The sequence below is a fragment of the Gavialis gangeticus genome, unplaced genomic scaffold, assembly GCF_001723915.1.
Source record: "Gavialis gangeticus isolate Ggan-Ray unplaced genomic scaffold, GavGan_comp1, whole genome shotgun sequence".
Classification (NCBI taxonomy): Eukaryota; Metazoa; Chordata; order Crocodylia; family Gavialidae; genus Gavialis; species Gavialis gangeticus.
In genome coordinates this window covers 133,926,606-133,943,989 of record NW_017728992.1, presented here as the reverse complement: position 1 = coordinate 133,943,989, position 17,384 = coordinate 133,926,606, and the positions used below count along the sequence as shown (strand labels likewise).

The 17,384-nt window shown below is 43.5% G+C and overlaps 1 protein-coding gene across 1 annotated transcript in view; it reads left to right on the top strand.

Annotated features, from left to right (window-relative positions):
• The window catches only part of TRPA1 (transient receptor potential cation channel subfamily A member 1), a 100,159-nt gene that overhangs the window by 39,890 nt on the left and 42,885 nt on the right, over positions 1 to 17,384 (top strand). The window contains exons 9-13 of the mRNA XM_019519133.1: positions 5,054 to 5,153; positions 6,284 to 6,384; positions 10,263 to 10,432; positions 10,522 to 10,686; positions 15,341 to 15,455. Of these exons, the coding sequence (XP_019374678.1) occupies positions 5,054 to 5,153; positions 6,284 to 6,384; positions 10,263 to 10,432; positions 10,522 to 10,686; positions 15,341 to 15,455 (651 nt within the window). The remainder of the gene's footprint in view (positions 1 to 5,053; positions 5,154 to 6,283; positions 6,385 to 10,262; positions 10,433 to 10,521; positions 10,687 to 15,340; positions 15,456 to 17,384) is intronic.

The window sequence follows — 17,384 nt, the reverse complement described above, 5'->3', positions numbered from 1 at the left end:
CTCGTCCAAGTCACTGATGAAGATGTTGAACAGCGCGGGCCCGAGGACCGAACCCTGCGGAACCCCTCTGCCCACATCCCTCCAGGTTGAAAATGACCCATCCACTACCACTCTCTGGGTGCGGCCCTCCAGCCAGTTAGTGACCCATTTGACTGTGTAGGTGTCAACACCACAGTCCCCTAGTTTTTTAATGAGAATGGGGTGAGAGACAGTGTTGAAGGCCTTCCTAAAGTCCAGAAATACTATGTCAGTGAAAAGGACTCTTCTGAAGTGATTTCATTTTGCTAAGTATTTTATTGGCACTTCTTTTCTTTTCTATTTCTTGGTGTTTTCTGATTTTTTTTTCTTTTGTTCTTTTTTCTTCCTTCACAGATTAGAACAGATCTATTATTTATTTATTTATATATTTATTTATTATATAAATAAAATTATTGTGTGTGTATACATATTTATATATGTATGTGTGTCTATATATATGTAGTAGGGCTGGGTGTTTCATTTTGGAGCTGTTTTGAACTTGAAACAGTGAAATCAAAATGAAACAAAAGGCTTTGAAGCAGCTTCAAAATGAAATGAGGGCACTTGAAGCATTTTGAAATCTCAAAACATTTTGAGTTTTGAAGCTGGTATTACTTGGTTACAGTGCCAGTCCCAGGTGATGGCAGCAGCCTCCTTTCATCTGTCATGCAGATCTGGGGGCCTGTGCCGCAAGAGGAGTCTGGCACAGCCCCTCAGCCTTTTCATGGTTCCCCATTATAGCCTATGAGCAAAATATCAAAACAGCGAAACAGCTTCAACGAAACAAAACAGAACAGTGCTTCAAAACCTAAATGAAACAAAACACTGCCCCTTCAAAATGGAGAAATTGAAGTCGAAACAAAATGGTGCTGTTTCGCACAGCTGTGTGCGTGTGTGTAGAGTTAAGCTGAAAACTCCATTATATAAATGGTATGGAATTTAAGATTTTTAAACCAGATATTAAGATTTGTAGGGGTGTGTGTGTGTATGCATGTGTACTAGGAAAATCTCTTTCATTGGTTTACCATGGATGAACAGTTTATTTAGTGGAATTCTAACTTTAAAAGGAAAAATGGTATGTTTAAGGAAGTCATGCACATAAGTGGTGACTTTCTGATGTTTCTGAAAATAGTCATTGTATATGGAGTAAGGATTAGATTTATCCTGTGTTTCTATGGGGAAAAAAGCATTAACCCATGCGTGAATATAGATCATGGCTTTGATTAATTCTCACTTAGTTTACACTATGTGAATAGTTTCCTGATCAGATTTGTTTTTTTCAGCACATTTTCTAGGAAAAAAAGGTAGATACCCACATAACAAAAATCTTTTAAATAGCTTTTATTAGCTCACTTTTTCATTTTCTCTTTGTTGCAGCAGGGTCGTCGGGGCTTTAGTAGGATAGATCTGTATTAGGAATGTTTTTCAAGTATAGTTGTAGTGCTGTACTTTATCAATGAAGCCCTCCAAATCATGGATGCATTTTGTATTACCAAAACATAATTTTTTGCCTGTTTTGTATTTTTGCTGTCAGTGGTTATTTTGGCCACTTTTTATCCTACAGTTCTGCTAGTAAACTATATTCACAGAAGGAGCTTTTACTCTAACAACTATGCCAGTGACTCTTATTATCACATTTTGTAGTAATAGATCTGGACATAAAGATGTTAGTACACAGTTTACTCTACAACAAGGGTATGGTGGTTGGGAAGCAGCTTGCGCTGGCGCTGGATAGGTAGAGAGCTGCAGATGAGTATCACTAGGTGCATCTACAGGAGATGCTTTACTCGAGATTGGAGCAAATTACTGTGCAGTAAGTGTCATCGTCTACATGTGTAGATGCTTACTGCACAGTAGTTTAATCTAACTGCCAGTAAATTTGCTACCTGTAAATACAAGTAGCAAATGTACTTGGGAGTAATGTGCATTACAGCACATGTAGATGGCTGACTGGGCGCAAATGTGCTTTTGATCACCTGGGTAACAGGGGGTGGGAGGGCAGGAGATTGCTGCCTGCCCCTGGGTGCTGCCAAGAAGGGCTCTGCCACTGGCACTGCAATGTCCTCCTGCCCTGCCAGCAGGAAGCTTCCAGCCTCTGCTCCGCAATCATGGAGCAGCAGCTGGAAGCTTCCAGCCTCTGCTCCGCAATCATGGAGCAGCAGCTGGAAGGTTCTTATCTCTCAGCCCTAGCTCCGCAACCTTGAAGCTGGGGCTGGAAGTTTCTTATCTCCCAGCCTGGGATCCATGGCTGCAGAGCTGAGGCTAGGAGATAAGAATATCCCAGCCCCAACTCCTAGGTTGCAGAGCCATGACTGAGAGATAAGAATCTTGCATCCCCAGCTCTGTAGTCACAATTGGGGCTAGGAGCTCCCAGCTGCCAGGGCAGGAGGACATTGTCCCCATTCAGGCTCCAGTGGTGGAGCCTGCCCTGGGGGCAGGGAGCAATATCCCAGCCCCTGCCAGGAGATAGCTGTCTCCTGGCCCCATGCTTGCTGCGAGCCCCTGGGCTAGCACTTGAGTGGAGCCTCGAGCTCCCCCTGGCTGCTGTAGGGTGTTGGTGCAGGGTCAGCAGGGGTGGGAGCTGACTGCTTCCATGAGTAACAAATCTGCTCCTGCTTCCAAGGGTGGCCATCATAGAGGACATTCCAGTTTTCTGCTACTCTGTCTTCTATCCTCTATTGATACAAAACCCAATGCCTTTTATGTTCTCTATTTTTCTCTTGAAGAGAACTAAAATTCAGTTCTAGAGAACTAGAACCCTGCTTTAGTGTCAACTAAAATTCTCTTGAAGAGAAAAATAGAGGACGTAAAGGCATAGGGTTTTGTATCAATAGAGGACAACTGGATTGCCCTCTGTGATGGCCACCCTACCACTTCCCTGCACATGTAGATGCCTGACCAGGGTGGGTTTACTCCTAGAATGAATTACTTTAGCAGGTGTGGGCAAAATAAGACCCACAGGCCAGATCTGGCCTGCTAGGCAATTTCATTCAGCCTTCAGGTGCCCACCAACTAATTGTACCCCACCCAGTGGAGGGAGAGGGAGCTGCAGCTTGGCAGGAGTGTGTGGCTGGGGCTGGTGGGAGCACGGAGCCCATGCCCAGAGGGGGGTGGGATTGTGGAGTTTAGGTGGGCAGTGTGGGTATGAGGGAGGGTGGGGGGTATCACAACCATCCCACACTTTCTCTCCCCCTGTTGCCAGTGACAGCAACAGCAGCAGGTAGCAGGCAGTTGGAGCACTCATGGCCTGTGCAGTACTGCTGCCAGGCAGCATGCAGCTCCAGCCAGTGTTGCACATGGTGGTGAGGAGTGTACCCAGGCCGGATCGCCTTTATCATGTGTGGCTGTCCACAGTGCATGTGCAGCTCCTGGCACTTGTGCACTACCAAAGGAAGCCTCACATGATGGAGCTGGCTGCTTTCCCTGCCCCCTGCCATGCAGGCCCCAGACTGCACCAGAAGTAGAGGGCAGCCCTGCCCCCTGCTTCCTGGTGGAGTCCCGGGATGTGCATGGCAGGAGGCAGGGAAGGAGGTGGCTCCATTGGGGCTTCCTCCAGTGGCAGGCAAGTGCCAGGAGCTGCACATGTGCTGCAGGAAGCCCCACACAGTAGAAGTGGGCTGTCCTGGCTGAGCTCACTGCCATCACATCCTGCACTGATGGGAGCCATGCATGGTGTGCCACCAGGTGGCTGCACCTGTATGGGCCACAAGTGCCCCAAATGCCTGCTGCCGATGCTGCCACTGGTAGCAGGAGCTGAGTGCCATGGAGGGGAGTGGTGTGGGGCAGTCCTCACACCCCACAAAAACCACACACCCACACCCTAACCCCACAAGCCCCACATATATATACCACCCCAACATACCCTATGTCCCCCACACTCACGGCCAGACCCCCTCACAAACCCCAATCACACCCCACATCCTTCCCACATACAATATACAAGAGTAAGACTTTATTTTTGAATTATTATGCAATCTTTTCTATATGCACTGTGCAAACACAAATCATTACAAAAATATTTTTGGTAATAAAATTAAATATGTTATAGTAGGTATTTGACTTCTAGTAAATGATTTGTTTTTTTTATGGTTCCAAGATGGCAGCCCTCCCCTCCCAGAAGGAGTGCTTCTACGGGCAAGGGGAGGGATTTCTAGCAGCAAAAGTCAGGTGTTAGGGTCAGGACTTCCAGTCCGAAGATGGTGAACAGGGGGGGCAGGGCACCTGTCATGGGGGGTGGCTACCCTTGCGGCCCTCCACAGCTCACCAAAACTCATTAAGCAGCCCTCCAACTGAAATATATGCCCACCACTGCTCTAGAGTAAACCCACCCCAGAGCATTTGCATGTGTAAACATGCTCAGTGAAATAGCTCTTATATAGCTGCCTAACCTTATGCACCCCAAGATTGAAAATTTTCACATACAGTTATTTAAATAAAGATGAATGTATTAACTTAATTTACATAGTTCTAAGTATACGAGGGCTGCTCATATGGTTGGGGGCCTCTGTGGCCAGCCCTATGAGGAGAGGCTGAGGGACCTGAATCTCTTCAGTCTCTGCAAGAGGAGACTGAGGGGAGGATATTGTGGCTGCCTACAACCTTATCAGGGGCCAGAAGCAGGGACTCGGGGAAAGGCTGTTCACCAGGGCCCCCCTTGGAGTCACTAGGAACAATGGCCACAAGCTGAGGGAGGATAGGTTTAGGTTAGATATTAGGAAGAACTACTTCACTGTAAGGGTGGCCAGAGCCTGGAGTAGGCTTCCCAGAGAGGTGGTGCTCTCACCTTCCCTGGAAATCTTCAAGAGGAGACTGTATAGGCACCTGGCTGGGGTCTTATGACCCCTCCCACCCCCAGTGCTCATTCGTGCCCATGGCAGGGGGTTGGACTTGATGATCTGTCTAGGTCCCTTCCGACTCATTGATTCTATGATCTGGCAAGTGACTAGTAGTGCCTATAATTCTGCCCTGTTTTTAAGAGGCAGCACTATTGCCATTTTTTAATGTTTATAAATAAACTTGGGCCTTTTTATTGCAGGGTGCAAATATCAATAGTGTTGACACAGAGGGTCGGTCACCACTTCTGTTGGCTACTTCTTGTGCATCATGGAAAATTGTTAATTTACTACTCTCAAAAGGTACAAAAAAAGAAATTAATATTACATGTTTTATCCAAGGAAGGTTCTTACAGGTTAAGATTCTCTCAATGGACTCACCCTTGTCTACCCTTAAAACTTCCTCCCTTGACATCAGGCACAACTGGGTGCAAGAATTGCTCCATGCTCATACTTTCTGGAATACTAAATCCTCCAAAGAGCCAGTGAGGAGCCAAGTCAAGGCCCAGCCTCTCCACATTAAGTACAGAGCTGGGGGTGCTACAGAAGACCACATTTCTGCACCCTCTTCAGTTCCTCACTTCTTCTGGGAGGTGTGGCAGTTGTGTTCTGCCTGATCTCTCCAGGAACTTGGAGCTCTGCTCTACTGAATGCACAAAGAAGGGGCAGAACTGTTATACCGGAAAATGGCACTCTTTCACAGTCAGACCATATTGGATTTTAAACCTAAAATGTAGGCTTTGGTTTTAGTGTAGCAACACCTAAAACATTATTATGCCACTGTACCCTTAGCAAAAGTTGAAATTTAATTGTCCGTTACCATATTTTTTTAATAGAAGTTACTGCAAAAATTGTTGTTCTATTGCTATCATCAATATTTAAAGCTTATTTTTATCAACATTTTAAAATAAAAGTTTTTAGAAAGGAAAATGACTTTCATTCGCACCTTTACTTCTAATAGACAAGAGACTGCATGTCTTTATGGTTTTCCAAACTTCTTGGTTGTACAGTTGTTATGATGATGATAGATTGTTACTCAAATAAAATTGCTTGAGCACATTCTATTAAAAGAGTACAAGCACAGTTGAAAGAATGAGACTTCAAAAGGAGTGTACAAAGTATGGGCTTGAAATTAGAGGTGGTGACCATCTATATTTCCCATTCATAGTTGGATATATGGATGCTCATTATCTGTGAATAGGTCTTTGTAAATGATACTATCTCAAAGTTGCTATGAAACAAATGTTATTACAAGTCGAAAGCTTTGTATGAATAGAAACTTCTGTTTGAGGAGAAGTTCTGATTTATTTTGTGATGGTGGCTTGGTTTAGTTGTTTTTCATTTTAACTTTTCGTATGCATGTTTTAAACTTAATCTTGATTACTGTAAGAACCAGTGGTTTTAAAATGACTAGTATTTCTCAATTCATTAAGGAGCAAATGTATCATTAAAAGATCAACTTGGTCGGAATTTCTTGCATTTGACTGTCCTGCAACCTGGAGGACTGCAACATTTGAATGAGACCTTTCTGCAGGTACAGTGAACATCAATTTGTACCTGTGTATATGGAATGCATTAAGCCTTTGAGAATATGTATTTCTTTGTCTTGCAATGAAAAAGCTATATTAAGGACTTGGTAATGTTCTCATAGTATATGTGAAAATATTTAAACTATTTCTGGACACTGGGGCAACTTTATAAGTAAAATGAACTATAAATCTCTGAGGAAAGGAGGGGGAGAAAGAGAGAATACCACTTTTCTTCATCAATAATGTCAGAAACTAATTGGCTGTGGGGTGTAAAGGAGTGAAAAGCTCAAGAGATTAGCAGTATAATATAGAACTTTTTGTTAGACCCCGACTCCATGTGATGCCCAGTGACTAGGGAGACAACAATTCAAATGCTCATGGGTCCTGTTACTCATTAGCCAGAGCAAGCAGGGAACAAACACCAGCACACATTGCTCGCAACAGCTTTATTCAGAATGGAGACAGCTTTGGGCCAGGTCCCAAAAAACCAACAAACTGGGGACCTACCCTGAACAGTAGTTCTTACTCATTAACATTCACTCTGCCTATGACCCTCCTTCAGTTCCACCCATTTCTCCTCCCATCTCGAGCTCCGCCTCTGTTTACTGTTTGCTTCATTAGCATGGTATTGCCTATGCATTTCATTCATGTACATGCCTCTTTGCTAAGAGCGCATGCCTAAGACTTTGACCTCCACTTTCTCCGGTCACTTGCTGGTTCTTTCTGGTTTCTTGTTGACTTCAGCACCATCTCCAAGGACTTGCTTCTGCTTTATCTCCTGATGATAGCTGGTGGGCTGCATCTTGTTCTTACACAACACATCATGTACTTTGCACCCTATCCTTTTGTTAGGAAACCGCTTACTTAAGCATTTGCAAAGTTAGTTACTTTTAATACATCATCCTGCCTTGTGACCAGCAACTTTTGCTGAGACACAGGAAAAAGGCTTTATTCAGCTGCACACCCAGTGCTGATCCAAAGATCCAAATCCAATCCACACCCAAGATCCAAATATTGTCACCCTAACACTTCACAATTATTTTGCCCATTGTTATGAAGTCTATAGTTTGAATGGGCTGTATAAAGTCCCAGCCATATTTTAAACTTCATCAATTTGAGATTATGAATATTTATAGTGGCCAATATAAATTTTCTCCAGAATGTAATTTTTCTTTTGTTCTTAAGGTTTTAGCCAATAGAGCTACAGATTTGTGATCTAGCTTCAAAAGGAAATGGGAGATGCTGTAGCTGTTACAATGTAACTGTTACATGTGCATGAGCAGGTAGCAATAAGAACTGCCTCAGTTTTAACTTTACTTCATTAAGGGTCAAAACTGAGACAAGTTTATCTTGCTTGTATTGCCCAAAACCATGTAAGTTAGTTAAGAGTGTAACAGCTGCCACATACTCCTAAGCAGCAGCTTCCTCTGCCCTTTTGAAGCCACTCCAAACATATATGTGTCTGTGCCCTGAACCTTTCAAATCTGAATACAGTGTAGCCAATTTAGTGACATCAGCTTCAACCTGCAGAAACTTTAAACCAATGAGTTCTCAGATTTTATCTCACAAATCTTTTTAATGTAATAGGAGAATCAACTTTAAGGTACAACCAAGGCAGTCTAGTGTCCACATTTAACTATTTAATCACTGATCATTTTAGTAATTGGAACAATATATTAGGAGTAGAACGGAAGTAAGGGGCACTGACATAAGTGACATTTTGTTGTATGACTGGCCCCTGAAAGCACTCTATAGCCAGGACCTAACACAAGTGCATGGCTACAGAGTGCTTTAAAAAGGTATTATCCTTAACCCTTGTTACATGAAGGTTCATATGAAAGTGCCCCAAAGTGGAGTGCCTTCATTAACTTGTGTCTGTGCATGCTGGGAGCTCTTGGCACTGTATTCAAAATAGGAAGGGGGAAAGGAGTGGAGGGAACCCATTCTGTGGGTTGCCCAGCTGCTGCTGGAGGGTGGGGCATCTGGATCCAATCCACCTACCCCACCCTCCAGCGCCAACTGGGCAACCCCCAGAACAAGCTCTCTCCACTCCCCTTCCCATTCTGAAGACAGCACTGGGGCTAGGAGGGGGGAGGGGCAGGATCGGGGAGAGGGGCTTCAGACTCATCACCGCTCTAAACTGCAGTTAAATCCTCCAACCCCTGGGACCCAACAGTGAATGTCTGTTGGGTCTGTGAGTTTGCTGTAACTCATGGCACTTTGTGAGAAGCACCATGAATTACCACAGAGAGCTATATTTCTGCATGCACCCAAACTGTTCTGAGTTTGCGACTAGGAGTTAATACTGAGAGGTGCAGAGAAAATGCAGAATAAGCATAAAGATAGAGGAGGGTGAGAAAAAAGGAGCAATGAAGTTAAGGAAAAAGGGAAAAGTAAGGTACAAATAGTGACAGCTAAAATACAGTGTATTTTTTCTCTGAGTAGTGATGCTGTGCTCTTACTACCTGAACACTACTATAGTCTACCTTTGCTCTCTGTACAAACTTTCCACTGACATCAGTAACCAGTTTGTTATGGTTGAAACATTTTGGCAGAACAGTGGTAGAATATCTTGCATTGTATGTATTACCCCCCTTCTGTTACTAATGCAGAGTTTGATTGCTCTATACCACAAGTTAGGGCTGAATGAATGGACTGTAAGGTGGATAGAAAACTGGCTGGAGCATCGAGCTTCAAGAGTAGTAATCAAAGACTCCCTGTCTAGTTGGCAGCCAGTATCAAGTGGTGTGCTGCAGAGGTTGGTCTTGGAGCTGGTTTTGTTCAATGACTTCATCAGTGACCTGGAAGATGGCATAGAGTGCACCCTTAGCAAGTTTGCAGATGACACCAAGCTCAATGTAATAGATATGCTGGAGAATAGTGCTAGTTCATGATCTAGACAAATTGGAGGATTGAGTCAAAAGGAATCTCATGAGGTTCAACAAGGACAAGTGCAAAGTCCTGCACTTAGGATGAAACAATCCCATGCACCAGTAGAGCTTGGGGGCTGACTGGCTGGGCAGCAGCTCTGCAGAAAAGAACCTGGGGGTTACAGTGGACAGTAAGCTGAATATGAGCCAGCAGTGTGCCCTTGTTGCTAAGAAGACTAATGACGGACTGGGCTGCATTGCTAGAGTGTTGGCAGTAGGTCGAGGGAAGTGATTATTCCTCACTTTTCAGCACTGGTGAGGCTACATCTGGAGTAGGATGTGGAGATATTGGAGAGAATCCAGTGAAGGGTAACAAAATGTTAAGAGGGTTGCAGGACATGACTTTTGAGGGAAGACTCAGGTAACTGGGCTTATTTAGTTTAGAAAAAAGGAAACTGAGAGGGGATTTAATAGCAGCCTTTGACTACCTGAAGTGGGGTTCAAAAGAGGATGGAGCTAGACTGTTCTCAGTGGAGACAGATGACAAAAAAAGCAAAGGTCTCAAGTTATGGCAAGGGAAGTTTAGGTTAGTTATTAGGAAGAATTTTTTTCACTAGGAGGGTAGTAAAACACTGGAACATGTTACTCAGAGAGGTGGTGGAATCTCCATCCTTGGAATTTTTCAAGACCCAGTTGGGGGAAACTTTGGCTGGGATGATCTAGTTGGGGATGGTCCTGCTTTGAGCAGGGGGTTGGACTAAATGACCTCCTGAGGTCCCTTCCAACCCTAAGTTTCTATGATTCTAAGTTGCTGAGTTGTTCTTGTGAGGTATAGTCCACTGAAAGCTTGCAATTAGTATGCCTAGGTTGCTAATGGCTCTTCCTCTTTGTTATTTTTGCCATTCTGAAAGCTACATACAGATCTTTAAAAAAGTGCTTTAAAATTATGAGTAACTAGTTAGGACCTGTAGGAGTATGGATAATGCATATGGAACTATTTCTTTTTGTGACAGATGAAACATATTAAAGAACTTGTGGTAGATGAAGACAATGAAGGGTGTACTCCCCTACATTATGCATGTAGACAAGGGGTTGCCCTGTCTGTGAACAAATTGCTGAACTTGAATGTTTCCATGTATTCTAAAAGTAGAGACAAGAAGTCCCCCCTGCATTTTGCAGCTAGGTAAGTGCTGTCTTCTACGTAGTACATTAGTACCACTTTCTCATTCTGGATTTTCTAAGTATTAATTTTTGTTCATTAATCTTTTAAAGTTATGGGCGAATTAACACCTGTCAGAGACTTCTAAGAGACATGAAAGACACAAGGCTTTTGAATGAAGGTGATAGGAAGGGAATGACTCCCCTTCACTTGGCATCCCAAAATGGTCATGAGAAGGTTGTACAGCTCCTTCTGAAGAAAGGTGCCCTGTTTCTCTGGTAAGTGTATAAGGGTATGGACAAATATATGTTTCCAGTGGCTTCAAAATGGGAGGGGGAGGTGATGCTCAAGAGTATATAGCAGGCATTACATTGTAATTGCTATGTGATCATGAACCAGTAGCAATATGAATAAGCTCAGTGCCCCAACTTTGACTCTTGATGAAGCAGGATTCAAATTAAAGTGTTTTTGATATACTGAGGGTCCCTTTACATGCCCAAGTAAAGGTGCAATGGGATCTAATGTGCGATCCATGCAAGCATGCCTTCTGCCATGCCAAATGTGCTGTGGGGCTCATAACAGAGGCAGTTTGGGAAATGCTGTGAGCCTCACACTTCATGAGGCTCATAGCAGTGACAGCCAGGGCCAGACTAATGCATAGGCAAATAAGGCACATCTCTAGGGCCCTAAGTAAAGAAGGGTCCCAGTTGTGCTTGTTTTACGTATTATAATTATTGAGTGAAAAAAGTAGGGGCCCATGAGTTTGTTTGCCTAGGGCCTACTAAAGGGTTAATCTGGCCCTGTTGGGAGTCCCACAGCTTCCACCATTGCAGGCCTTGTCAGCTGCTTGGCTGGCAGTGGGTGGTGGACCCCTGTGCCTGGGAGCCCCTCACTAGATGGGGCTCCCAGCTGGGGGGGGGCACTTGGCTATACATTATTAATAACATGATTAGAACAAACTGCAAAGTTGTTACAGATTTTTATGGAATAACTTTGTAGATTATTGCTTGTTTTATCAATTGGTTGAATGTGTAACTGGGTCATAAGGGATAATTTCCTGGTTAATCACACTTTTTAAGTATAATGTGTAGAGAGGGTATTGCTAGTGGTATTGGTGCATGGTCATGCACACAACAGTTACAGCATAACAGCTACTCAGCACTGCTAAGCAGCAGCTGCCTCCTCCCCTCCCCCACGCGCCACACCCAACATCTTTGGAAGCTGCAACAAACATACATATATCCATGCTCTCAGATATTTTAAAATCTAAATTATAAATTCTTTACAATAAAAAAATTGTATGACTTAAATTTTGTACCATCCTCTATCTTAGAAATGGACTATCGAGGCAGGTTTGCATTAAAGTTAATGTATGTGGTCTTGCTATATTTACTTGAATATAAGATAACTCTCCAATAATTAGATTTTACATATGGAAAATTTATAAATTTGTTATAATTTTCCAAGTTTAGAATCTTGGAGAATTATTGAGGTTTGCCTTGAATGTATCCCCCTTCACACTGCTACAGCAGGGAAAATAAATCTGGGTGGTTAGGTAGCCCCCTTTCCCTGTCTCCAACTTCTTCCTCCTGCAGCCTCTTTCCCTACCTCTCTTTGCTGTCAGACTCTGCTCTCCCTGAGCACATGGAAGTGAGGAGCAAATTTGAAAATACTGAACCTACAATAACCATAGACTTTCTTCATCCAAAACTAATGAATTTTACCTTTTTAAAAACTGTTGTAAGTTTTAACACAGGTACTCCATAAACACAATTTTTAAGCAGAACTTCTGTACCTACTTGAGCATAGTGCAAACTATGCATGAAGCCAAAAAGCTCATGATTTACCATATAGTTCATTGGGCTGGGCCCCAGCAGAATTGACAACATTTCAAGCCATTGTGACCCCATAGCTCATTGTGTGTGTGTGTGTACTCAGATACCCACCACAAAGGATTAATGTGCTAATTAGCCCTCCACTTAGGAATGGAACCCGCTGTCCTTGTTACGAGTCCTGGGATCCTACAAAAATTCATATGCAGATGAGGCACAGGGCAACCTGGTCTGGCTCCACTTCACAGAGTGTGGGGCCACATTAATTATGTGTGACAGGCTGAGAGCAGGGGACAACAGAGGGATTCTGGGTGAACTGTTTGGGGCCCTGTTTGGTGATGTTTGCCAGACCTTTAAGGCTGGTGAAGAGACAGGAATCCTTGGAAATGGAAAAAAAAAGGCATAGCTCAGCTGTGGGAGTAAAGATAAAGTTGAAATGCATTCAAAATAGTGGCTCACCATGACTTGAAAAGAATTGGTGCTGAAGAGGATTGAAAACAATGGGCAGTACCATATATCTTATTCAAATGCACTAAACTAACCTGTCTTTATGGTAGGTCTCCATCAGCATCTCATCCCTTTTGCTAAGATCAAGCATTTTTGGCTTCAATGGGAGGGTGTTAGGCTGGCTTTGGTTCTCCCAGTGCTGGCCTGGTAATGTGGTACCTCCAGGCCTGGTGCCAGTTCCCTGTCAGGAACACCCATTACTCTTTTAAGGACCAGAAAAAAAAAAGGTTCCCATTAGCATGTTTGCCCCCTATGGGCAAAAATGCTCAGTGTTGGCTGTATTTAATCAACTTCACAGTTGGTTTCCATTACTAAGCATGTGCTGCTTTTGGCAGAAGTTTAATGATGCACAGGGTGCATCTGCATGAGATGTTTCTTGCCAAGTAAATACAAGTACTATCTTGTTGCAAAGTTTTTTTCATGTGCAGCAGTGCACATGTAGACACTGACTTGGCTGGCTGGGGCATGATAGTGCTTCAGTGTAGAGGCTACCTGCTGGCTAGCCTCACACTGCAGCACCCTCATGCCTCAGCCAGCCCCTCTGCAGCATGTTGAGCAGCCCCAGGCTAGGCAAGCTGAGCCCTGGACCCCCTGCCACCTGGGGCTGCTCTCACTTGGCTCAACATGTTGCCATCTCATGTGCATGTTCAAACATTAGGTCCAGAAGCAATAAACTCTGGTGCGATATATGATATGTACCAGAGTTTATTACTGCATGCTAATAGCATGCATGGATGCACCCACAGTGTATTTAATTAGGTTTCCTTGTATGCAAGTGTAAGATGAGGGGCTTTTTTTGCATTGGTGGGGAAGAAGAAGAAGTGGGGGAGAATATTATCTTGTATTCAAGTAAATATATTATCGTGGGGGGGGGGAAGCATAAGCCGAGTGACTTCCCATTTGTTTCATTCATTAAGAATATTTCTACAATTATTCTGATTAAGATGGTCTGCCTTGCAAGGGCTTTATTAGCTAAAGACAACTCTTTATCAAACAGTAAGGTAGCTTATGTTGCATACAGGATTAGAGAGAGCTGAAAGGCATGGTTTCCACTTCAATAGAAATGTAGGTCTTATACAATTTGGCTTTGGTCCAAATTGGGCTAGAATAAAATCCAAGATTTCCTGCCACCTGGACTTTTTTTTTTCAAAAACTGAGATATAGTTTTTTGAGAATTAAATATGCTTCCAGAAGACTTGCAGCTGCACAGCAAAAGTTAAATTCTTTTGGCAGTAAGCCTGTAAAAAAAATAAACAAACAAATAAATCTTAATTTCACCAAGCAGCTGGGAAAAGGGGAAGGTAGATCCCAGGATCTGTGGTGCCCAGATGGTCTGAGTCTTAGTTCCCCAACAAGGAGCCTGGACACTCTGAAAATCTTAGCTGCAGTCAGAGGTTTTAGGATTTGCAGGCTCCCAGTGGAGTCGGGAGCTAAGCCCCTGTTATAGCTAGGGCTTCCGGGCTTCTGGTACCATCACAGAAAACCTGGGTGTTTTAGCATGACTGTCCCTACAGAGCCACAAACCTTAGAATTTATGTAGCTCCAGCCCTGGGTCATTTATCTAGGTTCTAGAAACAAAGCTAGGTTCCCAGTACTTTCAGGGTCCCAGATGATATAGACCAGTGGAAGCCAACCATTTTGGCAGGTATGCCACAAATTAGGTACACACCCTCCCTCGGTGCCATTCCCTGCCCTATACAATCAACTGTTCTGCTTTCTGTTCCCTACCCTGTGCTCCCTGCTTGTGGCTCTCCTTTCTTCTCCCTGCCCTGTCTGCTATTATACTGCCTGTCCCCGCTCCAGTCTGCTACATGCCACAATCAGAGGTCCCAATGAAACTCTTGGTACCTATGCTGCAGGCTGATCACCCCTGATTTAGATTATCTGGAAAGCAAACTACTGCATTGGGAGCCTGGGTGTTTTCAGGGTCTGCTGCAGTCCCATCAGGTAGAGTGCCCTAGAGAAAGATTCCTCATACTTCTAAGCTCCCAACTCAAGGCCCCACCTGCCAAGGGATGACCCCAGCATGGGGACTGGTCCCTAGGTTCTTCCCAGTTTTCTGGTCCTGGGATATTCTGGTTACTAGATCTGCTCCAGAGCCATGGACCTCAGAAGTACTGGATCTCCAGAAAAACTGTGACCAAGTCTATAAAAGGTGTCATAATCAAATAATGCTAGTAGACTAAAATTGTGTATTTATGATGTTTTACATGACAGTTGTCTTAAACCCAGAATTCAACAGCCCTACAATGTCTGATACTGCCTCAACTTTTAGGTACTAGTTCTTGGATCTTGTAACTTGTTTTGAAGGGACATTTGATGAAGCCAATAGCACACCAGAAGAACACACTAATGTCTTTATGGGCCTCAGTTATTTTTTGCACAATTAAACCCTTTCACTAAGTGTTGCACTAGTAGAAGACAAATTAAAACAAAACAGACATTGAAATCAATGGAGTAATAATACTGGATAAGTTAGTTCAAATGAGAGACTCATTTGGCCCATGAGTTTAAAGATGCAGTTAAATTACTATACATTTTACAATAGATCATTCACAGTCTTATTATAATTTTACACTTGCTGTTTCAAAAGTGATTATAAAGGCTGGACAGCCCTGCACCATGCTGCCTTTGGAGGATTCACACGCACAATGCAGATAATTTTAGATACTAATGCAAAATGTACAGACAAAGTGGATGAAGAAGGGGTATGTAGCAATACAACATTATTTGTTTCAGTCTGTTGTTTAAAAACATAAATGCCATACTGAGTCAGACCACAGGTCTATCTAGCCCAGTATCCTGTATCTCACAGCAGCAAAGAGTAGATGCTAAGGGGAGGAGTATTTAGGGGTATTACGTCCTATCCAGATCGATTTTTCTCCTGCCCTGTTTCCCATATGGCTTTCAGCAATAGGAAGTGCTAATCCAGACTGCCACTAACATTTAATACCCACTGATAGACCTGCATGAATTTGTCTAAACCTCTTTTAAACCTAGTTCGTTATCAGACTCAACAACCTCTTGTGGCCATTTCACAAGTTAGTAACATGCTGTATGGAAAAACTTTTTTTTTTGTTTCCTTTAAACCTACTTCCTAGTAATTTCATTGCATATCCCCTATTGTGAGAGACAGGTAAATCCTTATTTACTTTGTCCATGCCACTGATGAGTTGTAGATCTCTCTGTATCCCCCCCTCTCAGGCATCTTTTATCTAAACTGAAATATCCTAGCTTGCTTAGGCGCTGCTTATATGGAAGTCTCTCCATGCCCGTGATTATCCTTGTGTTGTCCTGTGGGGCCAGGCCAACTCTCAGGATCTCAAAGTTGTGCTGTAAGATAGGAGGATGTGACACAATTGCACATACACACACACACAAAAATCAATTAGGTGCATACACACACACTAGGCGCATACACCCCCACCAACTCAGGCGCACACATCCAAAATTACCAGCCTAGATGCATGCACACCTATCACCAATTCAAGCACATACACAACCTAATGATAATGACATGAAATCATACACAATACATACACATATACACACAGGATGAACACTGACTCAGGTGACAGTGTGTGTGTTGGTGCCTGTGGTACCTATGCTTGGGGTGCTTGGTAACTAAAGAGCAAGTGGCAGAGATCAAGGGAAAAGGCAGTGGGGATGAGGCAATAGCAGTGGCAGAGATCGGGGGGGGGAAGGCAGTGGGGCTAAGGCAATAGGAAGGAAAGAGGGCTTTGCAGGCAGAGAGGAGCTCAGGATGGCTGGATCCACAGGAGCATGGGACAGGTGTTGGAGGTAGTGGTGAGCCAGAAGCAGGAGAGGGAGAAATGAGACAGAACTTAGAGGGGCGAGGAGCAGAGAGTGAAGCAGGGCCGGAGCCATAGTAAAGCAAAACCCAACTCTGGGGTCCAAATAACAGTTTTATTAAATGAACACTGTACTGTACAGCTTGGTTCCCACACACACTCACACAATGGTAGCAGGAGAAAGAGACTCAGTGGAAGGGTTGGAGCCCAGGTAGGGCAGAGAAACAGAGTCCAAGTCCTTGGTTGAAGGGAGGATGGGGGTGACAGCTACCTATCCTGGGCTGTGAGTTGCTCTTTGATGGCCAGTCAGGGTCTTCTCCAGCAAGGTGTTGTCCAGAGGGGGGTTGCCAGCAAGGCCTCTAGGTGGATAGGTGGTGTGGCATGGTGCTGGTCCAGATGGAGAGGGCATCCCAAGGAGTCAGTCTTCACAACCCCTTTTTATGGCACAGACTACCTATGATCGGTCAATTGACTGCATAGTTTTTGACCAGTCAAAGATTATAGCAATTTTACATAAAAACCTACTTTTTGTAGTTTTCTTGACAGAAATATGAAGTTTTTTTACTGTTTTTTGGCACATTTCTTAATAGAAAATGTGTTCTTTTTCTGTGTATTATTTAGACCTATAGGCAATTTTTTTTTACAATTTTTGACCAATATTTGACCAGTCAATTGACTGAACTTTATTTGACCATTCAAATACCCAACCCTACAAATACTTTGTATTTACCAACCTTGGACTTTTTAATCCACATGAGTATGGTACCCTGTTAATAGACTGGTTTCACTGCTACAGATTATAATAGACAGAATTTAAGATAGTAT